Source organism: Manis pentadactyla, chromosome 2, assembly GCF_030020395.1.
Source record: "Manis pentadactyla isolate mManPen7 chromosome 2, mManPen7.hap1, whole genome shotgun sequence".
Classification (NCBI taxonomy): domain Eukaryota; kingdom Metazoa; phylum Chordata; class Mammalia; order Pholidota; family Manidae; genus Manis; species Manis pentadactyla.
The window spans coordinates 227,593,016-227,619,975 of record NC_080020.1 but is presented as its reverse complement, the minus strand read 5'-3'; the positions used below and the strand labels follow the sequence as shown (position 1 = coordinate 227,619,975).

The window sequence follows — 26,960 nt, the reverse complement described above, 5'->3', positions numbered from 1 at the left end:
CCGCTGTGTGTGTGTGTAGTCACCTGTCCTGTCCAGAGGATTCGAAGTTAGTTACAGGAAGTGTGTTTAATAAAATAGTGAAAAATAAATGAAAAGTGAAAATAATCAGGACCAGAAAAAATGCACCTTAAGAGTAGGAGGTACACAGGTCAGGATGAAAAACAGAACACGTGCAGATCATAAACTTCTATCTAATGTCATGATGGAATTGTAGATTTGGCTCAGCTCTTGGAAGTGACATTGAAAGGAAAACCACTGTTACATAATGTTGATTGTCAACAGGACAAAACAGGTGGCTGAGCCTTTCTTGACACTAAGCCCAAAAGTAAGATTCGAGAACAGAGACGGTGCTTCGGGCACCACTGAGGTCATTCAGGGCTGCTGGAATGGCGCCTTCTCCCCATGCTTGGTCTGTTCTGCTGAATTCAAAAGTATTCATTTCCTTGAAATGAACTCTCAAGTTGTCCTGTGCTTCCAGTATAAATATGGAGAAGCATGACTTCTCAGCCTGCGGATTGCCGTCCTGAAGACTCCCGAGACTTTAGGGCAGTGAAACTTAGGATAGTATGTGAGACTTCTGAGCCCTTTTCAGAACTGGGGAGGGGACAGATTCAAGTCATGCTTTCTCAACAGGGATGATATGACCCCCCATTGGGACAAAAACTGGTTCTTGTGCATTAAGATATTGTAATGGCGTGTGGCCTGTAAAGGCCCAAGCAACATAAACAGATACACAGCATATCCATGGCTTTAAAATTTCATGGTGAAGGGAAAAAGGTGTCTCAAAATGCTTGAGGGTGTGGAGGCAAAAAGAGATTGAGAAACACTGATCTAAGTGACAGTGACATCCTTGGATTCTTGTCCCAATGTGCTAGGTAAACTTTCAGCTTGAAATGCAAGTGTAGGAGCCCTGGCAGCCCTGGCATATGCTGTAAAGGCCTCCTCCCTAAAGCCAGGCTCGTCTAAATACCATCGCTGGTTCCAGTTTGACCAGAGTGACCTTGTTAATGGCAGAGCTCAGCCAGAAGTGGGCACTGACGTTGAGGTCAGAGAAGAACAGACATGTCACACACCTGGTTTGTAGCCAGGACTGTGACAATGAATGTCACCTTGCCAGGGTTGGGCTGGGGCTTGTGCTGGCCCTCACTGAGGTCTGTCCAGACCAGCCCTGTGCAATAGAAACAACACTAGCTACATAGGTCAGTTAGAATTTTCTAGTAGCCATTCTTAAACAGTAAAATGAAACTGATGGAATTAGTTTTGATGATATATTTCATTTGACCCAGCATATCCACAATTTTACCATTTCGAGTATCAGTTTTAAAAAATTATTAATATTTCACATACTAGATTTTATACTTAAGTCTTCAAAATTGTCATGTTTTTCACATGTACAGACCATCTCAGTTTGGACTCGTTACACTTGAAGTCATGTGCAGCTGGTGGCTGTCATAGGGGACAGTGCAGATGTAAGACCCTTCTAGAACCTCATACATTCTGTCCCTAGGTTTGTGGAGATAAGCCCTCAAGAAGGAAAATCACAGTACTTTAGGAAGAAAATTATGTGGAGTAGTTAGAAAACACTAATAGGTTGAAAAATCTGTTCAAACTCTACATTAATTTTAAGATTAAAAAAATATTTTAAACATAGCCCCGAATGTTTCTCTGTCTTTCATATCTCGCTCTATGAATCCAGAATAATGGCCGTGTCAGACTGCATGGGTCTGGTTAGCGTCAAATGCGATGACAAATTAGGATCAGCAGATCCATCTCTGTGCTTGGAATTACACAGTCTCTTTAAAGGGACAATTGGCAGCACAAATTACCAAATCTTTGGAGGATACAGTTTGATTAAGCACTAAATTCTGACTGGAAAAAACAGTCTCTTATGGGCATGTGGACAAAAGGGAAAGTGAAATGGGTACTTTGGCAGTTTCCCGTTTTTGTGGTTCAAAAAATGCCCGTTGATTTCTTAGTGATTTCAACAGTGGCCCCTCTCTTGCCAGATGCCTGAGTAGGTTCATTTTCTCATAAATGCTGTTATTGAGCGTAGTCAAGTAACTTACATGAAATTTCATTGAATTGACATATGATTTCTCTTTCTTTTAATGTACATCACATGGTCTCCAGTAGCCTGATAGATTGCGAAAGGACCTCTCATCGGGCAGTTGCAGCCGAGGGAGGGCTTTCTAGTTCTTGCCCTCCACAGCCTTCCCATTCCCACACTCCAGAAAGGTAGAGCGGTTACTTGGATAATAACAGTTTTGATCTAACTCTCACAAATCTGTTCTATTCACCAAATTACTTATGCAGAAAATACCTGTAGATTCTATGGAGTGGAAATTTTGATCTAACTCCCATCTGTTTTTCTAACTAACCAAATTACTTACAAATAAAATACATATACATTATTATTTTCCTTCCATTTTAAGCATTTGCAGATTAGACTTTTTAAGTACTAAATCTCACCCTCTGGAAATTGTAGTTAAGCATATAATTCTTCCTAATTTTGTGGAGTGCTTTGAAAAATAGAATAATGAAATAAAAATTTCATATGTCCAGAGTTGTTCAACAAGTAAGTTTACAAAATAGCTTTTAGGGTGCCCCTGTAGGATGAGGGGAGTTATTATCCTAACTCTTTAAATGGCTAATTGGGTTTCCTGAATAACAGAACTGGAGGTTTCCATAGCATTTCTAGAATAAAATTTTGGGGGAGAGCATGGAATGTATTTTCAGATTTAGGATCATAGGTTTGCCTCTTCATTTGATGCAGGGATCTTAGGTTTCTGCCCTGTCCTCTCAGTGTTGCCTGCATTTTGGCACACCTCCTTTGTGGACTTTTGTGGTTCACTTTATAAACTTTAACAAATGGAGCTGTAATTAATTTCTACATGGGAAACTTTTTCTTTTTGATATGACAAACCAAACCTCAGAAGGTACTTTATTCAGAGGTTACATGTGCAGAGGAAAGGCCATTTTAAAATGGGACAACTAAATTATGGGTCGTTAGGATGGATTTGCCTACTTGGGACTGGCAAAAATACTGAAAACTAGTGTGTGGCTAGTAAATGCATAATTGGTGAAAGTCAACCGTGACCTCGTAAGCTTACTTTTTAAAAGAACAACCCTAGACCTTATAAGTCTAGTATTTGATAATGGGAAGTTTTGGCATCACCTTTCTCATCACTCACTCTCAGCACTGGGATTCTTCTCTCTAATTCACCTCCTGTCAGCCTGAATTCCTTCAGTGAGCCGCATGTGCACGTGTTTGCATGCAGAATCCTTCTGAGAGAGGCTGGTATGGCCTAAGTGGCCAGCACCTGTTGTGGCCTATCGAGTGTGAGAGGCGGGGCTTTCTGGTTTACGACTTTCACACAGAGCTTGGTTCTTTATGAGAATGAATTATAAACCTGAATGCCTCTGTGGAAAACCTCTGGCTTATGGCTCAGAATGCCAGGGATTGTGGAGGTGGTGCTTTGGGAGAACTGTGTCGAGCATTTGCCTTCTTTTAGAGTAGGGGTTAGCAAACTACAGCCCATGGGCTGAATCCTGCCCATCAGCTGGTTTTGTGAAGGCTTATGAGAAAACAGCCAGTTTGTTTATGATTTGTCCATGGCTACTTTTGTGCTACAACAACAGAGTCGAGTAGTTGCAACAAAGATTGCATAACCCACAAACCCTGGAATATTTGCTGTCTGGCCTTTTACAGAAAAAGTTTGCTGGCCCCCTACTCTAGAGCAAGCTCAGTCTAAAGGGCTTTAACTTCATTTAGTGCAGTGGGTAAGACAATTTATTGTTCCAAAGAATTTATAACAAAATGAAAATTATTTTTTATGTGATAAAATAGAACAGCAGCAGCTTTTTAAACAAATGACTTGAGGTCTGGGTGCAGCACTCCTGGGGGTAGGAAGCCAATTATGATGGAGTTCTTCTGTGATGACTCTAGAGGGAGAATGGGCTCAGGTAGGGCTGTAGGTACACCAGAGGCCACCACTCTCCCTCTGCACACTTCACTGGTGACTACAGAACTCGAGGGAGCAAGAGAGGTCGGAAGGCAATGAGCAACACTTGGATGGAGGGCGTGCTCCATATTCCCTCTCACGGGGCTGCTGTCTAAAGGGCAGGGTGTGTGTGTGCGTGCGTGTTGGGAGAGGTATCCCACTGTACACATTCTCTACTGTCTCAGGATCCCCCTCACCACAGAGTAGACCCAGAGGCTGCACCATAGCCACGTGCCACAGGATGGTTTGGAGGGCAGTGGGTGCCCACGGGGAGAAGGAGCCAGCCATATGCTCCCCAGTGTGAAGTAAAGGAGAGTGTCTCTAGGCTATTGGTCCAAAGGGTTGACTAAAGATGTCACAATAATTCATCCATGAAGGGTTCCTCTTTGCTACAAGTTACATATTACTGTGAGCTCACCTTGTCCTGACAAACTGGAGTTGAAATCCCCTCAAACAGATAAATAAGAGCAAGCATGCCAGTGAGAGGTGGTTTAAGGGGCTGTTCAAATTCTGTGGAAGAAGATGCAAAAGGAAGCTTGTGGTGGCTTTATTCCCTGCTTTATTTAAAACTGTCATCTTACACTAGAGGAAATGATGCAGGTGAAGAAAGACAAGGAATAATTAAGTGGGTATTTTTCCTCATCTGCATGTTGTTTAGAATACTGTGAGAATTTTGTAGAGAAATTGGTTTCTCTGGACCGGTTTCTCTGGCTGGACAGCAGAATAAGACTTTGTTCGGGGCTAACAAGTAGAGATATAGAAAATGGAGAGTTGAGAACACAGGTTACAACCAATTAAAAGCTGGCCCGAGAACTAAGCGCCATATGTTCTTGCAGAAAGAGCCTTGCAGGTCCACTATTTTATAAAATCTCAGCTCAGAGACTCCTGCCATGTTAGCAAGTTTATTTGTGGCATCTAGCATTTGTGGCTAAGTTGGCATTTGATGTAATTTCCCTGTTTACAGAGCCAGTGAAGATTTAAAATATTTTGTAGGTAGAATACCATGGGTGCATGTCAGAGATGGCCAGGACCCTTTTGCAGCTGTCTGAGAGTTGAGAGTCTTTATTTGGAAATTGAGAATTTCAGGAGAGGTGAGCTCAGGTGAGGTGGGGAAAGATGGGTGATTTTGTGGTTAGAACAAACTACATTTTCCATTTCTTTTTTCATCTCTTTTTCAGTTTTCCCTTTTAAATGCTACTTCTCATCTTTACTTATTTGGATTTGGCAGCAGGTGGGACAGGCTACCCAAACTGGGAGCTTCGTCTACCTGGACATGTGTTTCCTGGGCCCCTGGTGATGTCTGATGGGCTGTGTCATGAAGCCATGCTTAGGAGGGAATGGCAGCCTGGGGCATTTTCTGGGCTATTTGAACCATGAAATTTGAGGCCAAAAACAATAAGGAAAGCTTCTCTTTTCACTTCGGTCATGGATTTGTGTTTTCTTAAGTCCTTCAGTTTCCCGACCTTCAACACCTAAAAGTGATTCAGAATTGGTCAGTAAGCCCCCGGATAGGACGATGCAGAACAATAACCTAGAAATGCTCTGGCTTTGGGGAGAATTACCACAAGCTGCAAAGGTAAGTTTTCCCTCTCAAGTCTGCTGCACACTGAAGCTAGTTCCAAATAACATGAAATGGACACTGTCAAGGAATTTTATTTCCTGTTCCTGTGTATTATAAGAATCTTGAATTATATTATTGCAGGCTGTGTTTTTTGCTTTGAGTTTTTCCTTTTAATATTGTAAGGCCTGTAGAAGATACTTTTGTGTCCCCAGTAAATGTTTGTGATAGTGGATGGATGAATGAATGAATGAATGAAGGAGTGAGGCATGAAGACTGAAAACTTTCCATAAAGAATCCAAATGTGGTAGATCTCATCCCCTTTCTAGGTTATATTTAGCTTTCATGGAAAATGCCGATTTCACTGCCCAAAAGCCGTAGTGCTGACCCAGCCAACCGTGTTTACAAATTCATGCCATTCGGTGCTGGAGAAACAGCGTGAAAGTGCAAACCCATCACTTCTTCTGGCAAAACTGTGCCAACCAGAGACCTGCTGTCACGTTCCCAGTTGTGCTAGAAGCTGTGAGATCGGGTACAGAAATGAGGATCCCCTCCCCCTTTTTAGCCCCTAAATTCCTTTTCAGTTTTCCTGGGATAAATCTTTTCCATAACTGGAAACTCCTCAGAGAGGTAGGATCAGAAATGTTACATTTCCACTCATGTGAATGAACCACCAAATCTCACTTACTCGCTTACGCTTTTGGGGGTGAACTCCTGAAATACAATACACATAGAAGTGCCCAGATCATAAGCACATACATCAGTAAATAGTTCATGCAACTTGCCCCCAGAGCAAGAAGCAGGACTTCACCGGCAACCTGGAAGTGACCACCATTTAGCTATTCCTCAAACTGACCCGCCACAAAGGTAAGGACAATCTTGACTCGAGTGCAGATTAGTTTTGCAAGATTCACCATGTTGCATGTAATTGCAACTCACATTTCTTCAAAATACTCCACTGTGGAACATTTGTGGCGCCCCCACTTGGTTGCCATTGCTAATCTCATGTCTGTTGCCATTTGGCCTTTTATACAAAAGTTCATTCCCTTTGAAACTAATATGCTTGGTTTCCAGACCTTTTGGCAGATCCAGAAATTACCAGGTGACTCCTGAGGCGTCAGTATCTCCCCGCAAAGTGTGTGGACAGTTGTGCAGATTGTTAATTGACTGGTCGTTGGTCTTTGGTTAACTTGGTCTTTCCGTTTGCCCCTGTTCTGACCTCTCTGTTTCTCTCTGTCCCTTCCCCTTTGGTCTAGTCATCACCACACAAGATGAAAGAGTCCAGCTCACTGAACAGTAGAAAAATCTGTGACGAAGTGCACTTTCAGGCCATTCAGAGCGAATCTTCAGATGCATTTAGTGACCAGTTGCCCACACTGGCCAGGGCACCTCCTGGGCAGCCACTTTCAGAGCAGAACAACCCCCTGACAGAGATGCAGTTTGGTAATGAAGAGGATGCCGAGGCTCTGGGGGTAGCAGCGCTGCCTCTGCTTAGGATTGAAGACCCCAAACCTCTCTGTGCTGGCGCAGCCCCTACAGCAAGCAAGACAGATTCTCCGAGGAGAAAAGGTGTGAAGGCCGGTGCTTCCAGCTCCTGCTGTGCAGACTCGGTGCCCTGCAAACTACACAGGACATTAGGGTGGAACCTGAATCCCGTCCCATTCATTCTGTCTCCTTTTGCTGAACATATTAGTTAGCAGAATTTAGTCCTAGAAAAGCAGACCTAAGGAGATCGTGGGGACCGTGTAATGAGCCCCTCATGTTCCAGACTGACAGTGCTGGGATCCAGGGGGATTAAGTCGTCGTCAGCACACTGTGGGCTCATAGGAGTTGATTATTAAGCTAATCCTGGCCCTGTCTCCTCTCTCCCCAAGTTCTCTAGTGCATTACCCTGTTGTAGTTTCTTCATAGCTTGTATCACTGTTTCAAATGGTCATTTGTTTATTACCGTTTTTTTGCCTGACTTCCCTACTGGAATATATGTGCCCCATGAAATCAAGAACCTTTTTGGTCTGGTTTACCTTTTTCTCTGTGCTTACAGTAGTAGCTGGCACATAGTAGGTGCTCTATGAATGCTAGTTTAATGCACCCTGGTTGCACGTCAGGAGTGAGCATCTGTTAGCCACCCAGCCTTGTGCAGTTGTATGAACCAATGATGTAATTCCCTGGCAGAAGCAAACAGCATGCCTGCCATCATGGTGCACGGTGACCACCAGAAGCACAACCTTTTGGGATGCTGTGCTTGGGAGTATTAATGGGGAGGTGCTTAATGGAAGCTCCTATCATTTAATAATAATAATAGCAATTGCTTCAGTATACTGAGTGCTTAGTACACTTTGGGCACTTCACAGATGGGAACCCAGGCTCAGCAAAGTCACGTGACTCAGTCAAGGCCACACAGTTGGCAGTGATGGACAGTGGCCCCCAGGGTGGTGCTGTACAGCTGACTTCTCACTCTTTTGTTCTGGGCCAGTTAGGGTACTTCTGAGCAGGTCACACAGGTGTTTAAGTGTTCTTTCTAGAGCTACTCAGCAGCCCCCCAGGCTGGCCCTGGAGGAATGGTGCTCTCCGACTGACCCATCTGCTCTTGCAGACAAGCGAAGCAGACATCTTGGTGCTGATGGCGTCTACTTGGATGACCTCACGGATATGGATCCAGAAGTGGCCGCCTTGTATTTCCCCAAAAAGTAAAATTTCTTTTTAATCCTCATATCACTTTCTATAATCTGAGTGTTAATGTGTGAGAGTTTGTTTTTTCCTTAAGTTTGATAAGAAAGTAAGAAAGGGCAGGGGGAAGCTCAGATTTTACTGTGAAAAGCAGCCACTGAAAACTGCACTTGCTCTGTAGATGTAGGTGTGGGCATATCTCAGTGTGCCTCGCTTCCCACCATCTGGACAGGAATCAGGCGCCAGGCTGCCCCCCACGGTGGCCCGCAGCTCACTGGTTCTCGGGCCTCGAGGTCACTTCCCATGGGTTTGGGAGGGGATACCAGGAGATGCGATAGGCTAAAAACAATTGCTTTCCTTCCTAAGGTAATTCGTTTTACTTTGTCATGGTGTTTTAATGAAAAGTCTGCCCCGAGGTTAAGTCATTTGCACATCGGGAATCATTTGATGTCTGTGTAAGCCCCCAAACCAGGAGAATGCTCAGGGGCCCTCCCCGCTTCCTCCTTCCAGCGGAGATCCTTCTGGGCTCTCAAAACATGCCAGCGACAATGGAGCCCGGTCAGCCAACCAGTCCCCGCAGTCCGTGGGCAGTTCTGGTATGGACAGCGGCATGGAGAGCACCTCGGACGGCCTGAGGGACCTGCCGTCCATCGCCATCTCCCTCTGCGGGGGCCTCAGCGACAACAGGGAGATAACCAAAGGTACCGGCCGGCGTGGAGCTGGTCCTCCAGCCGGGGGCTCCCTCTTGTGGCAGCTGCTGGAAATGTCCGGAAGCTGGGCTTCTCTAGTTTCTAAGTCGTTTTCCCTCGCCTGTGGTTAAAGGTGGCACAGATGGCTCACTGCTTGTGCCCCAGATGTTGCTGACCTGCTGGCTGGCCTCGGGTCTCCTGGTCCCCACGTGGCTCAGGCAACATGAAGGTTATTGGGGTCCCTTGCCGTTAGGCGAGTTTGCGGAGCATGGTGTGTGTCCCCTTGCCCCATGCCTGTCCTGCAGAGGTGTCTTCCAGGGCCTGAGTGTCCTGGGAAAGTCAACGTTATTAAATGTGCCAAAGCACTGTGGGGTCTCGGGTTTGTCTGAGCTGGTGTAGGAGTGTTTCCCAGGTGGGTTCTCTTAGGATTGGCTTAGGTGGAGAGTTAATTCTTAGCATCCCCAGTATTCATGACAAGTGCTTTCCAGTGTCGTGACGGTTCTGTGATGAGTGGCCGGAGTTGGTACAGTCAGCCGTCACCAGCCAACAAAGGCCTTGAGTGGGCCTGGTAGCCCGGTGTCCCTTTCCTCCCACTTCTGCTGTCCTCTCTTTTTCATCCCCCCTGCTGGTCCTCTAATAAATACGACTTAAACCACGGCGGCCTGGTTTCTGAGCTGTCAGCATTCATTGGCTTCTGCAGATGTGTGCATAATGCCCTGTGCTCCACACACCTGCTTCCCTGCCTCAGGCCACCCTCAGCCTCCCTTCGGTCCTGCACAGACACTGCCCCCAGAGTGAACCAAAGCCCTATTTACAAATACATTGTGAGAATTGTTGGTGCAGTTAGACTGCATAAACTTTCAGAAAACACTTGTGAATGATGAGTGGAAAATAGGCCTATTTTTTGGACTCAAATATTCCTTATATTTTTCCCTACAACTGCTTTCACAGATGCATTTTTGGAACAAGCTGTGTCATACCAACAGTTTGTGGACAACCCTGCTCTCATCGATGACCCCAATCTGGTGGTGAAGATCGGGAATAAGTAGGTTCCTCTTGAAAGCCACTTTGGCAGCCACAGGACAGTGTGTCAGTCTGTTTTTTCAAATGCAGAGACCTAGACAATAAGCCTTAGAAATGTATAAAATAAAGTCTGTTAAAATTTATTACAATCTTTTCACTCTTACCAGAATTCTGTGTTGTTACATGACTGATAGGTCAATGAAACTATCCATCTTGTGGATTTAATACTGGTCTGAAGTGAACTTTAGAATGGAACGTGTAAAGTCATGGCACTTGGCCTGAGGAATTTAGGCCTGTAGAGTACCTGGTACAACTTTTGTCCCCCGAAGGCTTCGTTGTCTGAAGTCAACGGATAGACAAGTGTTTTTGTAGACTGCTGGTGTTGGCAAGCTTTTCTCCCAAGGAGGAGGTTGTGGATGTTTGTGTATTAATATAGGACACTTAGTTCCTTTTCCTTGAAGCGTGGCAGGAAATGCTGCAAATCTGTTGGTGGCTGGATGCACAGGGGAGCTTGGGTGGCTCCCCAGCCAACCCTGGGGGTCTCCTGCCACCTGTGACTGTCCTAGCTGCTGCCACACCAGCTGCTTGTCCACTCAGTGTGGGGCGGATGGAAGAGGGGCCACCCCAAGGGTGGGGTGGGAGGGCGGGGTGTTGGCAACCGGACTGGGCTCTGTAACTCTAGTTCCAGAGATTTCCATGACGTTAGAAAGATTCATGATAGAAAGATTTTCAGTCTGAATCTTGATCTTTTGACATCTGTTTCATTGTTTTGTGTCAGATATTACAACTGGGCAACAGCAGGCCCTCTGCTCCTGGCAATGCAGGCCTTCCAGAAACCTTTGCCAAAGGTGAGCTTTACATGAGAAAGAAAAGGGACACTCAGATGATGGATGGATGAACCTTGGTGTTGGGGTTTAACTTTTCATTTAGAAACCACACTTTACATCACATTACGCTTTTAATTACACAGTTAATTGCATTACACTTTTAGAAGTTGATGAATCTAAATGATGGAGTTTTGAATCCATCCTTTGGAACCCTGCCTGTCTTGCCTATGCCCGCTTATCAAGGCAGAACCTCCCAGTTGTAGCGGTGCTAGACCATGGCCTGCCTCCTCCAGGGCTCTTCCCCACACCTGCTGTGCCAGGGGCACAGGTGGGGCAGAGTGGATGGATGCCTGATGTCAGAGCCTGGGATGCTGAGAGAAGAGCAGGCTGGGGCAGGCGGTGGGCTGGGGCAGGGAGAAGATGCCCTGATGCCAGGTGTCCGTGCCAGGGGCAGGCATGGCTCAGCGGGCAGTGAGCCCCATGCCGGGTGGGTGAATGCAGGGCCTGGCAGCTACAGGCTGACCTGGACAGCAGTGAGTGGCTGCAGGAAGAGGCCGGGTTAGCGGGGCAGGTGCGCTGCTGTGGCCCCCTGTGCCCTCTTCCTCCCCATAGTCAGGCACTGGACACTCGGCTTGGAATTGTTCATTTTTCCAATGTCCTCCTACTAGGTTATACATTCTTTTTGCTGCCGAGACCATGTCTTATCCTTTGTATGCTTAGCAAGTGCTTTGTACTGCTTTGGGTATGGTAGTCTATCTGATTATCTGGGGTTCTGGAAGGCCTACTCTGACTTGGTGTCCGGGCTCGTTCTCTGCTGTGTGTGTTTGTGTGTGTGTGGATTTGGGGTTTGGGACCTCATCTTTATCTGCCAGGATTCTTGGCTGACTGAGCCGAGGGCATGTTTTCCTGTGTGATTTTTGTTTTGTCTCTGCCAGGTTCCTCGTGGTATCCATGACCCGGGACAAATTTTTATGTTAGAATTCTCAGCTCTTACAAATTAATAAGAGAAAAGACCAATTCAGTAGAATATAGTTAAAGGATTTAGTTCACAGAAAAAGAACTACACATGGTTTGTAAACTTAGGGAAATCCATCTTTGTGATAGGCATCCTAATCTTTTTACAAGTTGTCAGTAGTTTTTAAAATTCTGTTTATGGTGTTTATTAATATACAATTGTTTTTGTATGTGGAATTTGTCAGCCTCCTATGGCTGCTGGGTTTTTTTATCATACTTAGAACAGCTCTGCTTCCATTTCCAAAACTTGTGAAAATATGCCATCTTTAAGTACTTTCTTAAATCCTTGATCGATGTAGATTTTGTTTTGAGTGTGATGAGTGAGGTTTCAGGAATCGCGTCCATTTTTCCCCAGCTGGTCATTGAACAGGATGCTTTGATTGCAGGATACAGAATGACCACAAGCAGCTTAAAAGGTGTTCATTATCTTACACAAGAAGTATCTTAGAGGCTGGCAGTTTCAGGCTTGATGAATTTGGCTTAGTTCTCTGCGATTCTCTTGGCTTTCCCTCTATGATCACGAGATGAGAGTTCTGCACACGGACCCCTCACGCAGCCACGTCCCACAGAGGAAGGATGGAGGCGGACTTCTCACGTTTCATTGGCTGCATTGTGGTCACACGATCACCTCCGAACTAGTCGTTGGCAGAATATGGGGTGCCTGTGAATGGTGTAGACCCGTCAAGGGTCGTCCTCTGGAATTGAGCCTGTCTCCCCGGAATATACTGCAGGCTGATTCCTGACGGTGTTGTGGAGGTGTCCATGGGAAGGAAAGGGGATGACGCTCCCAAGGAGGCTCTGGCATGGCTGCCCAGTTATCTGAGCAGCTTTCATTAGATCACCCTTTTCCTCACTCATAGGCAGTTACAACTTTGTCCTGTATTGTTGAGATTGATTCTTGGACTTTGTCTTCTGTCCCATGAACAGATTCACTCATGTACCAACCCTGCATTTTTTCAATTACTGTAGCTTTTAAGTATATTTTAATATCTATTAAGGCTTGTGCCTACTTATTATTCTTCTGTCTGTGAATTGTCCTGGCTGTTTTTGTTTGTTTTAATGATGAACTTCAGAATCAGTGTATCTTGGTCTGAAAATTACTCTTTTTTAGTTGGGGTTTTCTTACATTTATGGGTGAATTTAGGAGGAACAGATTGTCATCTTTATGGATTATCCTGTTTGTGAAAAGGGTCTGCATGGTTTGCTTTTTAGTGTATTCGGGTTTTCTTTTGTGTGTGGGATTTTAAAATGATTGATAAAAGCATACTTTAGGCTAAATATGTGAATTATTTATCTTACCTGCAGCCGGTTTGGTTGAAAACTTAAATCTTTCTTTCATTGTTAGCTGAGGCATTAGTTACCTGATAGTTTTGTAAACCAAGGAAGGGAAATTAGATATTTACTTCAGTATTAGAATTAGCCTCAGGATAGATATTTTGTTCTTTGGAAATACTTAGAAAATTGTTAATTAATATTGAATCTTCCCCCATTAAACTCTCATTTGTTCAGGGCAGAAGTATGAATGTTCTTTTCCTTTAGGTTTTAAGTCAGATGCATCTATTAATGTTCAGTTTTTCAAAATTAGTAAATTTACATTTACTAAAAAGATCCTGTGCATTTTATCTTTCATATAAAACTGTTTTACCCTATACCCCATATTAAGCATTTCATTCTTTATTTTATAATCATCATATTGAGAGTAACAATATGTTAACCAGTAAACCATTTTAACTTGAAAACTTATGGTCTTACTAATCACTAATGATTTTCAATGCTTTCTTTTTCTGTTGTTGTGTTGTGTTTTCTTTATTTGTTTGTTTATTCCTTTAACATCTTCTTAAGTCTTCATGCTTAAGTTACCTTACTGTGATTTTGGATGCCATTAGGTTTTGTTTCTCGAAAATTTTTAATCAACAAATGGTATGTCGTGTGTTCTCTGTTTTTTTTTTTTTTTAAGTTTTACTTTAATTTGCATGTGTGAGTCTTTTGGTTTAAATGTGCTAAGTTGATCTTTTTTTGGTTCCGTTATTTATGTTACCATCCATTTAAAACAGGCCACTGTGGAATCTATCATGAGGGATAAGATGCCCAGAAAGGGAGGAAGATGGTGGTTTTCATGGAGGGGAAGAAATACCACAATCAAAGAGGTAAGCCTGGAAACAAACACCCAGAAAGAGCGTTTCTCCTTAGTTCAGCAAGTGTTGGTTTTTGTAGTGGAGTTTGTTTTCATGCTCATACGTCAGAGTAATAAGCATAAGCCAGAACACCGAGTTTTCATTAGGCAGCTCTGCCACAAAGTCGGAGAGGCTTCCGAGAAGGTGGGGAAAGCAGAGGAGAAGGAGGGGTGCGCAGAGGGCTGGGCTCACCCCTGACTCAGTTACCTAGCTTGAAGACTGTGGTTAAATCACTCCCTGTCTGGAACATTTCTTCTTCTGTAAAAAGAAGGGGTTCATCCTGATAGTTTAAATTTTTTCTCAAGTTAAATATCTTCCTGCTGCTTGTGAGTATGATTTTAATGAGGTGTATTATAGTGCTAGACCAGATCTTCTCATCATTTCACTTAAGTGGCATGTCAAATATATGTGGCTTTAACTTTCTACTCCTGTGAATGTTTATAGTTTTTCTGGATCTTTGTCAATCGCTCAGCCTATTTTTTTTCCAGGCCAGACATCCTTTTGTATCCATGTCCATTTGTCAGAGAGCCACTTAGGCAGACATCTCCACCGGAGCACATCAAGACACTTCAAATTCTTCATTTCTAAAGTTGAACTCACGATTTTCTTGTGAATTCTTCCTTCACTGGCCCATAGTTAGAAAATGGTGCCCTTGTCTATCCATAGGATGGACACTTCCTTTTTTCTCACTTCTCACATTCAGTCCATCACCACGTCCTATCCATTTCCCAGCTTAAATATTTCTCAAAGTTATCCGTTTCTCTCCTGCTGCACTCCCACAAATCCAGGCTGCCACCATCATCACCGCTTCCACATGGTCAGTCGGTGTCCAGTCTGGTCCTCTCTTCTTCATTCTGCATACTGCAGTTGGTTTGATCTATTTAGGATACTGGCCCAGGTTATGTTACTCCTGCTTAAAAACTTTTAGTGACTTCCCAGGGCTCTTCTAATAAAGCCCGATATCCTTAATACAGGCTGCAGGACTTGTGTCTCCTAGCCCTTGCCTGCCTCTCTGGCCTTGTCTGCTGTCTCCCCTGCCCGGGGTGCTGCAGCATCATGGCTGAAAGTATGCTCTCCCCCAGGACTTCCGCGTGTACTGTTTTCTCTGCCTGCTGTTGAGGACCCCTCTCATCCGTTTCACTTAACTCACCAGGCAGCTGGCCCTTCCTTAGCAGGCTGACTGGGGCTGCTGCTCTCTGCTCTCAGCGCCCTGCCCGTGAACTTCTCCTCCATAAATTTCATCCATGTTTGCAGGCTGTACATAGTAGTGTGATTATTTGGTTAACATCACCTTTTCCACTCCCTACACTCTGTGAAGACAGGGACCATGTATGGCTTTGATCCCTGGGTATCCCTGGCCCCCATATTGGACCCAGAGCAGGGGTTTGCCAAATGTTTGACGGTACGCTGGTCACTGCTGGAATACAGGTTGAAGAAACTTCACAGACTGCAGTCAGGCTGGTTGTTGTAGAGGTAAAGGAAGTGCCAGTGAGCTCAATTTATATTCCACGAGTTCAAAGGGAAAAAAAAATCTGGTGCAAGAGTTTCATCAACATAGAATTGTTTTCTGACATTTCTGTGAACATACCTGGTCTGGGTTTTACTTACTGTCCCATTATCTCCAAGGGGTATAAACAAGTTAGAGCGAACATATGCTTTCTTTAGGAGACTAAAAGCATAAAGGGCCTCTCCAGTTACCTTACTAGAGAACAGAATGTTTTAGAATTTAGGCAGGAGTCTCTTTCGAAGATCTATTTATTGTAGACTGCCCAGATGCTCACCAGCCTGAATTGAGGGGATGGCAACATGAAATAAGGATCAGTTATGCAATTATATATTTCTTAAAAATATAGAAATATGTTTATTTCAGATAGATACAGATTTTTAAATTAATCTAATAAAGAATTGTTGATTGTTGTGGCAAAGTTACCTCCATAAGTAGATTAAAAATTACTGGCCATGTTATCACATCAATAAATTTGTGTGCTTACGAAAAGCTAAAGAGTATTTGGGAATGTTTTATACTCATCATGTGTTAAGATGGTCACTCTGATGTATTGTTTATGTCACTCACTTTCTTTACTAATATTGAAAGCATTAACCTGCCTTCTGACCAAATGACCACAAGTAATGAGATTTAATTATACATCCTCTGTCCTTTTGACACTTCTGTCTGGCCTCTGATGGCATCCCATGAAGTCCATGGGGCGGGTGGGTGTCTCTCGGCTCCTTGCCTGCTGTGGGCCAGGCCCTGTGTCTGCGCAGCATGTCCCTCATCTTTGAAGGAGTGTTAGGCGACAGATGTTACCATTCCTGTCCTACAGGTGAGGGAACAAGGCTCTGAAAGGTTCCATGACTTGTCCAGGGTTCCTAACTGAGAGGTTCAGGAAGGAGCCAGATAGATATCTTAGAACTGCAGGGCTCTTTCCAGCACATCAGAGGAGGATCTTCTATGAGTATGCAATACTGAGAAAGAGACAATGAATGCATCCACATTTTCCCAAGCAAAATCTGGTGTGAAAATATTTTCAAGCATTTCTATCAGCATTTATAAGAAAATATTTTGAAAGCCCTTGGTATCCGAGCAGCCCTTGGTAAAGCATTTGCATAAGCTACAGTGATTATGAAGTTTGGTTTGATGCCACAAACACTTTGGGAAAACAGACTCATTTCTGTCCAAAATATTTCTCAGCTTGATTGTATACTTCCAAGCAAAGAAGTAACTAGGACCTGCCGCCCCTTGGGGCTGTGCCACTGGGGAAGGCTTTGGGGGCACTGCCCTGGGCTTAGGGGAGCTGTCCTCGAACACCAGCTGTCGTGCAGGTGCTTCTCTTTGGTCCACCCTGACTCTTCCTTTTGTTCTTCAGGAAAATAAGCCAGAGCAGTGCTTGGATGGAAAGAGCCGCAGTCCCGGGGAGCAGCCATCACAGCTTAGCATGGCCACCAGGTACAGTGTGAGCCCACTGAGGCTGTGGCAGCCCCTTTCTGTGTTCACATTCACAGCACATGCCTGTTGGATGCTGATGGGGTTCAAGGAACAGCACGGGCCTTGGACCCAGACAGACCTGGATCTCAGACCTGGGTTCCAATGACCTGGAGCAGTACTTAACTTGGTTTCCTAGGAATCACGTGGAGGCCGTTGCCCCTTAGATATCTAATTTGCAAAGGAAATGTGAAGCTTAAATGAGGTCATGGAACTAGGGCACTTCACATGGTCTTGGCATATGATAGCCCTCAGTGTACAGAGGAGTGCAGAAGTGGTGGTGATGACCGTGATAAGCCATAGCATAAGCAGTGACATGAAAATATGTCTCCCTTCTAGAGGACTCGAAGGTTACTTACCAGGACTTAATGTTGACATTTTTCTAAGTATCGATGTAGATTCATATTAACTTGGCAACAGGTCAATATTATTAGTGTTTTGTCATCAGCTTTTTCTCTTTGTATGGATTTGAGGATAACTACTCTGAGGGCAATGCCATCACCCTCTAATTGTGGACTTGATAGCATGTAATAATACTGAATGAGCTAATGTAACTCCTTTTACGTATTAACTTTGCCTCTTGAGTGTTCTTGTGCTTAAGAAACCCAAGATTGCACTTCTTGTTTAGCAGACAGGAAATGCTTCTGTTAAAGGAAGGCAGGTTACATATCTTAATCCTTTTTGTGTCTTGGAGGCCAAGCCAATACCTTGCACATAGCAGGCATTTCATAAATGTTGTTGAGCTATTACTGAACTGCCAAAACTTTTCCAAACACTGTCGATCCACAGGAGAAGAAGGCTTAGATTTCAAGTCTTCAGACTCTGTACTGTAAATGATTTTATTTCAGAATTCACTATTGGATACTGAGACCCATATAGGTAGAAGGATGCATTTTGACATCTTAATTGTTGTCTGTCTGCACATGGGAAGGGCACTGGATTGGCTTTTCTGTTCACCCTCCGTCTTTGGCTTGTTCTCTGGGGAAGGGCTTTCAGGCATGATTATTTGGACACTTTCCCCACCTGGAATTTTGAGTTTGACTTGGAGTGAGCCTGGGAGGGAGAAGGCAGGTGAGTTCAGGATAGAGCACCAGTTGACAATGGGCTGTCCTTAGAGGGATGTGTAAAGCAGCCAGTGGATTTTCTGTGAGCACTTGTTCACTTATATTAGTGGGAGGAAGCAGGTTGTAAACGGACTTTGGAGTCCGGCCCATCTGGTTTGGAATCCGGGCCTCAGGCGCACTCCGTTCCAAATCTGAGCAAAGGAGCGGGCATGACGTTGTTGTCCAGAGCAGCCAGGGGCGACTGCATGGGACAGAGAGTCGATGCCATGAGAGGGACACTGGCAGATACACTGGCCTGCCTGGCCTGAGTGACGCAAACCAGTGGTTTAGCTGTGTTGGCAATGTCCTGCTCTTCAGGAATTCTTTTGAAGAATGCTCTCTGCCCTGGCAGTGATTTCCAGAGAGGCAGCACGAACAGGACATGAGAGCAGACATTGTCGGTTTGCTGTGTGATGTTTGGCGAATTCATCAGCTCCTCCATGTCTCCTGCATCTGTGCAATGGGGTTAAGAGTGTCACCAGCACCGCAGACATTGGCACATGCAGTCCTCACACCAGCTTCATGAGAAGGGAGGTTCAGATGCAGAACCCAGCAGAGCAGCGTAGGGGGCAGGAGGGTGGCTCTGCGGTGATCTGGAGGACTTCCCTGCGTGTCCTAGCTGTGCAGTTTCAGATGTTTTAAAATATACTTAGCAATATGGCCAAATTCAGGTGTCTGCCAAGTTCAGCCTGCAATGCGCCCGTTTAGACCTAGTGGAAGATGGGCCTAGGCTCAGGGAGGTTTAGGAGGAATAGAACGTGGCGGCAGCTGGTATCACCTGGTGGGCAGGGGCCGGGGGTCCACTAGTATTAATATTCCCCTTCCCAGCAGTAGCCCTGGGGGCCCGGGGGAGCCCTGGGTGGGCTGAGGGTAGGAGAGCAGCACACACCTCTGCAGCTTTCCCCGAAGCTGGAACATCAGCTGGCACAGTTTATTTGAGGTGTCCGGGATTTTCTTACTGTCTGAAACCCTATTTACATATCGGCAAAATGCTTTTCCCGTTAAACAGAATGCGCTGCTTTAGTAAATCTAAAAACTGAAGAATTGACTCTTGTGAAAAGGAATTGAGACTTTGAAAAGTATTAATATAAAGTTCTTTTGAGAAATCTAAATCTTTTAATTTTTACTGGCATTTTAGACTTTCAGTCTCCTAATTGGATTCTTGCAGTTGTCTAAAAAAAGGCATTGGAGTGCTTTCCTAATTGACGGACTTGATTGACAGAACAGTCCCTGAAGTCTCTTAATTGAGCAAACAGCTTGTCACCATACAAATCATTAAAATACCATTTGAAAATTGTTCACTGTGACAAGTGCTAACTTAGACGTTCACAGTTACTCGTCTGAACACAGACTTTCAAGTGAGATGAGCCTTTTTGTTGTGTTTTGTAGCTCCTTGCAGAAGCTGTAAAGCGAGCAGCATTTAATGAGCTGGTGCAAGAGTGGGGGACCACGGAGGGCGGTGTGGGGCGGGAGCTGTGTCGTTCCACGCGTGGCAGAGTCCACAGATGACCGTGTGCACTGGCCGTAAGCCGGAACTACCAGCCGCCAACTGTACAACTCCCATTTTAGGTTTTGTATCTGTGTTTTCCTGTCTTGTTCCCTCACACAGGCATGCTGCGTGGATTTAACATGGTAGGTTTTTTTTTAAAGCAGCAGATGGAAATAACCACTATTCTGTCTTGCTTCCGCATCATTCCAACAGAGGCACACATCAGTCTGTAGTCATTAAGAGCTTTGGTTCACATTTGGATCTCATTTCACTCCAAACTGTTTGGCTGGAACATAAACATTTTCCTGTTCAATGAGGAGCCTGTAGCCCAGCTCCTCGGGTCCCACCCAGCCACTTGTCAGGCTGGACTGGCTCCAGAACTATGCCCACTGTCACCGGAAATCTCTCGGTTGTTGGTTCAGAAGAACTGGCATCGTTCACAGGATCCACAGGGACTGGAACTGTAAAGGGCTTCTGTGGGACCGTGTTGTTTTACAGACAAGCCACTGAGGCCCAGAGAAGATGCTCGAGATGTGAGGCCTTTACTGGGACTCATGTGTCCCAGTCTGGTTCTTTCTGTGTGTTATCTGGCTGCAGGCCTGAATTTTTTGGTGGGTGGGGTACAGTTTGTTCCTCTGCATTTTAAGATAATGAAATCAGGGCTGAAAGAAAAGGAGGAATTTGTGCAAGGTAACAGAGCCAGATTGCTATAGGGTGTGAACCTCTCTGGTTCTAACTGCTGTGCCTTCTCTACTCTGCCTCACGTCAGCCCACAGTGTCCTGGTTGTGGATTTGTCCACATGTAGCTTAGTCCCGCCACGTACCAACCAGGATTCTACGTACCCACTCAGTCCTCTGTGGACAAAGCCACCTTTCCCCCTGGCTCCTTCCCCAGGGCTGTGTGCCAGTTACAGCCAAGTCTAACTCCCGCCCAGGTGGTTCTGCACAGCCCAGGCCCCCAGGCCAGCTGCTCCCGTGGTGTCCTCTGCTTTCCTATCACAGCACTTGCCCTGCTGTGTGGTGACTGTTTAGACAAAAAGCCCTGGGGAATGGGCTGGGGTGTTTGCTGTACGGACAGCAACTGGCACAGGGCAGGTAAATCGTGGGTGAATGAGTTCCAGTTAACCGGCGGGCAGCCCCCAGACTCCCTCTTGTGGGGTGGGGGCAGCAGGTGCTTAGGGAGGGGCACCTCATGCTCGATGTGGAAAGAGCCGCGTCTCCAAGGAAGAGGCAGTAGAAGGAACGGAACAGTGTCCTCCCTGCTGTGTGCCCCAGTTTGTGGCTGTATTGTAGGCGCTGCTTCTGGGATGAACACACAAAGGGCAGGAAAGCCAGGGGAGGGGAGGGAGGCAAGGGGGACAACCGGGCAGGAGGACAAGGGGACGTGAGATGAAAAGGTGACTCGGAGCCCCTGTGTGTGTGTAAATCTTGCCTGAAGGGATGTGCAGAGCCGGAAGCCCTGCAGGAGGCGCGCACCAGGGGGCTGCAACATGCCTGCTTGGGGCCTCTCGGCCTTTTCTGCTGGGCCTCACAGACGTTTGTTAAACACGTCATGTGGTATTAAGACATTTTTAAGGATAATGGTCCTGTGAAGTAGAGCTAATACGTGGGTTGGGGATTATGCCAGAGCAGGTTTCTAATCGAGGAAACAACTAATTACCGATAGCCTTTATATGAGCAATTTAAAGAAAGTGAGACTGCTCCCCACCTGTACCTCCCAGCTCCCCCCCCGATGGAGAGGCCTGGGAGAGTGGGGAGTATGGGCCTGCGGATTCTGTGCGGCAAGTACGGTGTCGCCCTTGCTCAGGGGGCAGCCTCCTTAGGGAGGAGGATCGGCGAGTCTTCCCGGCCTTCATGGGCACCTGTCTGTAGGTCCTGGGGTGTTCCAGTTATTTGGACTTGTGTGTTGGGGGAGGTGTATGCAGGGAACTGGTCGCTTTGGACGTGTGGGGATTTGGACTCCTTGTGCTTTGCCTGCACCTCAGGAAAGAGAAGGGGGTGTGTGCGTCCTCCCAGGCCAGGAGGAGTTCGAGCCTGCTTATCAGGACGAAGAGCTTCTCAGTTTAAAATAGAGTGATGAGAGCTGGTAAACAGGGAAGTGAATGAGGAGAGGCAGCCCCAGATGAATAATGCAAGAAGGGGATGAAACACCCTTATGAATGGGCATTTAGTGAGTTCATTGATGAATGTAATGGCCTGTGGTAAATGACCACCCAGGAGACAGCACTCAGGAGAGACCCCAGTGACTCCCTCATTGATTCGGGCCTAATGCATTTTTAATGGCTACTCAAATGCATTTCCTAATTGGTGATTACATCACCGTGTGTTCCAGAATAAAGCATGAATCATCTTCCAGTGATGAGGAGCATGCAGCTGCCAAGCCATCAAGTGCAAGCCACTTCCCCCTGCTGTCCAACGTCAGCTACAAGAAGACCCTCCGGCTCACTTCAGAGCAGCTTGTGAGTGTCCTGTTCTTCCCTGGCCACGTTTGTGGGCACTGGCCACCCAGCCTGGGTGGGTTTTATGGTCTGGGTGTCCCTCCTGTCCTCTGTCCCCCACTCCCTGCCTTTGGTACCCTGTGTGTGTGCCAACATCAGTTCCATTGGCACCGGCCTCTCATATCACTTACCCTTTGTCTTCCCTGACACAGCCCCAAAGGTGCCTGCTTCCCAGTGTTGGAGGGAATAGCCTGATGGAGCTAATTTATCCTGAGGTGTACATGACGATAGATCCAGATCTGCCAGGGCTGCTTCCGCTTTTAGAGACATGTTTGCTAACTCAAATGCATCTCCTAAGTTGGGGGAATCAATCACTTGCGAGATGGGATTTAGACATTTTCAGGTAGCAGGGGGCCCTCTTGGTTACCATGTCCTCTTTCATGCGGGTGTTACCGTGATTTGGATTGGGACTTCCTTCCCTGGACCTGTTTACTGTCATCAGACAGTGAGTAAGTGCCCCTGCTCTTTCGCTTTTATCCTAAGGGCTAGTTGGGGGCCAGGCTCAGTTGTAATTGTGTTTCACTAGAAGGGAAAATGGTCAGGCCCAGACACCCACCTAATGCCTTGAGTGTGTCCCTGCAGCGTGGCTGTCCCAGGGCAGCTGCATGGCACACAGCTCTGGCCAGCAGTGCTGGGGGAAACTGAGTCAGGCAGCCAGCTGGCATGCATTGGAGGGTCCCAGCAAAGAGATGCAAAACTGCCACAAGTAATTTGCTTTCTGATGCGGTTCCCGTGCGTCCCTGCCTCTGGGTACGCCTCACTGAGGCTGGTTTCCTGCCATAAACACAGCTGCTTAGGGAAGTGTATTTCCACACTTGGCCTTGCCGCCCCCGTTGTGGCCCCTCATTTCCTCATGGGGTTGTACGTGTCCTGTCGTGAGACTGTGATTCAGGGTGGCAAGCCGTGTGGCCTGTCATGCATCCCCGTAGAGAGTGGGTGAGCTGCATTCCAGGTGGGCCTGTGGGAGAGCTGGTGGTCAGCTTGCCCAAATCCTGGAAAAAAGGTTGTCATCTAGAGCAAGACAGGAAGAAAGAATTACACAGTGGCCTAGGGCAGTGTTTGTTTGTTTGTTTTTTTAAGACCCTCATGCAGCTTCTCATGGAACAGAAGTCATGTATCCCTCAATCCGGGCTTTTTCCTCAAGAGGACCCATGGCTCATGTTTTTCAGAAAAGCTTGAAGTTGAAGAATGGCCCCAATGACGTGGTTTTCAGTGTTACCACACAGTATCAAGGCACGTGTCGCTGCGAAGGCACCATTTATCTGTGGAACTGGGATGATAAAGTTATCATTTCTGACATTGATGGGACCATCACCAGGTAGGGCTGGCTGCCTCAGGCCACAGGCAAGTCTACACTGATCATGAGAGCCCCAGACCTGGAGCCTGCATTTCAGTTCCCCTCTTTCTGTGGGATTGTCGGGTTGGTGTAGTTCAACTTTTGGTACAGTTGGCACTGCTTGCAGAGGATTATGAATCAACGAGCTGCAAGTAGGGCTGGCAGCTGTTTCCATCTGGGGTGTCAGTTCCCTGATTTTGGTGCCGGTGTGGAAGCTTCCGAAGAGCATCTTGCAGAATGGCCTTTCAGTGTGGAGTAGCAGCAAGTCAGGGACTTGCTACCAGCTCAGAGGAAGGTGCCCTTTGTGCATTACCATATTCCTCTGTGAGCATTCTCATCTGATCACGTGACTGTGGGGCCTTCCATCCAGAAAGTGAGTCGTGGATCTTGTTTGCATTTTATATGAGGTATTTATGATACAGTGAGTCAGAATGGGCTTTTTACCCTTTTGCAGTGCCCTTGTAAATTTTTCATTTCTGTCTTTATTTAGATCAGACACTCTTGGCCACATCTTGCCCACCCTCGGGAAGGACTGGACCCACCAGGGTATCGCTAAGCTGTACCACAAAGTGAGCCAGTAAGTACAGAGCGCTTGTCCCTGCTTCCCACGCAGGGCCGGGGTACACACAACACTGTGCACAGGATCCTTGTGGCCAGGGTGCCTTACAGAGAGGGTGCCCCCCTCAGGCAAGGAAGATCAGCAGGAATGCTGCCAACTCCAGATTCAAATTTAATACTGAAGCCAGGAAAGGTGGAAATAGACAAATCGAAACCTGATGGAAAAGAAAGTGGTAGCATTAGAGGAGGGACTGTGATTCAGTCAGAGCCAGAGATAATCAGATGAAGAAATGGTGGTCTGATACATGCCAAGCAGTTTATTTCAGGCGACCACGGTGCAAATTCCAGGCAGGTTTTAGCTGCGGTGCTGGCCCTGTGGGCCCACCAGCGGTGCGTATTTCGGCCACCTGGTCTGGTCCAGCAGTGGTGCAGTAGCATTTATTATGCAGAATGAGTGTATAAATAAATAAAGAAGGCTACTAGAAAGTACTTTCTTTACTGTGAAGTAGAATGTGAGCACGTTTAATGATTTGATCAATATTACTGAGTTGCCAGAGGTCCTCCCAGCCTGCCATCTTGTAGATGGTATGTGTGCACACTCTTCCCCACAGCCTCACCAGGGGCTGACCTTTTTGTTTAGGAGGATTAATCCGCTCATGAGCTGTCCTGACTTGCATGACTGAAAATTGCATCTATTTTTAGTTGAAAGAAACCCTCGTGGGTCAGCCCACGGAATAGCTTACAGCTGATTCATTTTGGGTTTTGAAACATAAATCTGTTTCTGTTCTTACTGTAACGTTAGGAAGAAAAAGGTACAGTAGCATTTTTTTTTTTTTGTCTTGATTTGTGTCTCTTGGATTTTCCCAGGAAAGATATCGTCTTGAAAAGTAGAGTTGTGTTGTAGCTTACCAAGGAACACCTGACCGTTCTTTTCTTCGATTGGGTCAGGGTGCGTAAGAATTGTTGGGGAGGATGATGGTGCACCTCTTGTATGTTCATTTCGGTTGAGAGCTCAGTGGGCCCTCATTTGTTTATTCTTTGAGTTTGATGTGTGTCTCTGCAGTGGCACCCGGACAATTAGGCAGTGATGTTCAGGGCCCCCAGGGTGGTGGGTTTAAACACAGCTCGGCCATGGCCGTCACGGCTCAGTACCAAACACTTCTAGGAGAAAATGCAAACTCCTTGGTGTGATTTTCAACCTAGCAGTTTGGGGTGCCAGACTTCTGCTATTCCTATTTTCTTCTACTTCTCCCCAGATATTCCTGCTCTACTGCAGGCTGTGTTCTCCGCTGCATGCTTCATTTTCCCATCGCTTTGCTCAGGTGATGGCCTCAGCTTCGCGTGCCTTTACCTCTTCATTTTTGCATCTCGTCTTTTCAGCCTGTGTGCCCGGCTCAGAGGCATAGTCCTCATGATGCTTTCCCGGGTCTGAACTGGTGGCCCCAGGCAGCTCCCATCTCCTCTTCCTCTGGGCCCACTGAGCTCTGCCTGGCTGGCTGGCCTCAGTCCTCTCCTGGGGGCCCAGCCCAGCTGGGACTCGGTGAAAGGTGTCCGCAGTTAACTTGGCTGGAGTAACTACCCACCCCGGCAGGGCTTCACTCTGTCTCCTCCGAGGTCAGTCAGCCACAGCAGTGACTGAGCAGTGCTCAGGGTCGGGACTCCCTCTTCTGCTGAGGCCAGTCGTTCTTCTCTCTCCTACTTGTGACGTATTTAGAGAAATGGGTAGCCTGCTGGAGTGCCAGGAAGAAGATGCCATTTAATTTAAGATTTTTGGACTGATCACTCTTTCTTCACACTGCTTTCCTTGAATTTGAACCCCACATAAATATTGTGCACTTCAGTACTCATCTGATGGACAAACCAGTCTTATAGACAGCCACTTGTCTGGAAATAACAAAAAATGAGTCCAGTTTTATTTATTTATTTTTCCTGAATATAATTACTTGTTTGAATATGGTCAGCCTGTGAGAAATTATCCGTGAGAAACGGCTGATTGTTACCTTGTTCATAGAGAGGGTATAAAATAGCTCGCTCAGTTCCTGATTTTAAAAAGCTTACTTGGCTGTTAGTTAAAAAGAATTATAGCAAATACAAATGGATGAAAAATGAAGCTCCCTCATAGTCAAGTATATTCAGTAAGAAGAAGGAAGGTAAAGCAGGACCGTTTCCTAAAATATCTACATCATTGAGCCTGTGGGCCAGTTGGTGGCTAAACTGGGCAATAATTGCTCTAATTTTCTATCTTGGTTTTCTGTGCATGTAACCAGTCCAGGGTATCCCTGACTTGGTGAGAATGCATGATGACCGTGTTTCCCTGGACGGCTCAGTCCATCTGTGGCCCGAGGAGTGTCCCCTCCGGAGCCCTTGTACTGACGGTGGGAACAGTCATTGTTAGCAGGCGCTCTGGCATCTTTTGTCTCCGGCCTGCAGCATTTTTACGTCTTCCACGTCTGGTCTCCTTGGGTTATGACAGTCAGCAGGCCCTGCCAGTGAGGGGGAGGATCATGTGAACAGAAGGTCTGACCAGGAGGCGGGGTACCTGGGTGCTAGGCAGGCGACAGCCAGGAGCCAGCTCACTGTGCACCCTTAGACCTCGTCCCCCCTCTGAACTCTGGTTTCCTCATCTCGAAAACAGGGAAATTAGACCAGGTGATCTGTTGGTTACCTCTGGCCCGGGGATGCTGTTCTGAGGGGCCGCGGGGCTGAAGTCACAGTGTGCGCGTCCGGCAGAGCCTGCTTTCCCACGCTGGGCCTTGGGCAGCCCCGAGGGCTTAGCCACCCCTGATGCAGGCCTGCTGTGCAGCTCGCCGGTATGGGGGCTGTAGGGTGCTCAGTGCCTCTCCCTTCAGGGAGCTGCGGCCCTGTAGGAGCGGACAAGAGCCCTCCCCTGACAACAGTGATTCTGGAACCCGAGGTGCAGATTCCAGAGATACAGTGCAGGAGAGTCCAGTTCTGATGGGAGGGCGAGGGATCCGGGAGGGCTTCAGTGGGAAGGCGGCACTTGGGTGCCATCAGGTGAGCAGAGTTGAAAGAGAGGAAG

General features: G+C 46.5%; 1 protein-coding gene across 3 annotated transcripts in view; it reads left to right on the top strand.

Annotated features, from left to right (window-relative positions):
• The window catches only part of LPIN1 (lipin 1), a 116,118-nt gene that overhangs the window by 64,509 nt on the left and 24,649 nt on the right, over positions 1-26,960 (top strand). The window contains exons 7-18 of one of the 3 annotated variants that reach the window (XM_036881649.2): positions 2,131-2,235; positions 5,448-5,577; positions 6,816-7,128; positions 8,153-8,246; positions 8,737-8,927; positions 9,867-9,960; positions 10,717-10,786; positions 13,834-13,926; positions 16,821-16,900; positions 21,861-21,987; positions 23,196-23,344; positions 23,853-23,939. In XM_036881649.2, coding sequence (XP_036737544.2) covers positions 2,131-2,235; positions 5,448-5,577; positions 6,816-7,128; positions 8,153-8,246; positions 8,737-8,927; positions 9,867-9,960; positions 10,717-10,786; positions 13,834-13,926; positions 16,821-16,900; positions 21,861-21,987; positions 23,196-23,344; positions 23,853-23,939 — 1,533 coding nt within the window. Of the gene's footprint in view, positions 1-2,130; positions 2,236-5,447; positions 5,578-6,815; positions 7,129-8,152; positions 8,247-8,736; positions 8,928-9,866; positions 9,961-10,716; positions 10,787-13,833; positions 13,927-16,820; positions 16,901-21,860; positions 21,988-23,106; positions 23,345-23,852; positions 23,940-26,960 lie in introns of those variants that run through there. The other 2 variants (XM_036881653.2, XM_057497445.1) reach the window with 2 other exon arrangements.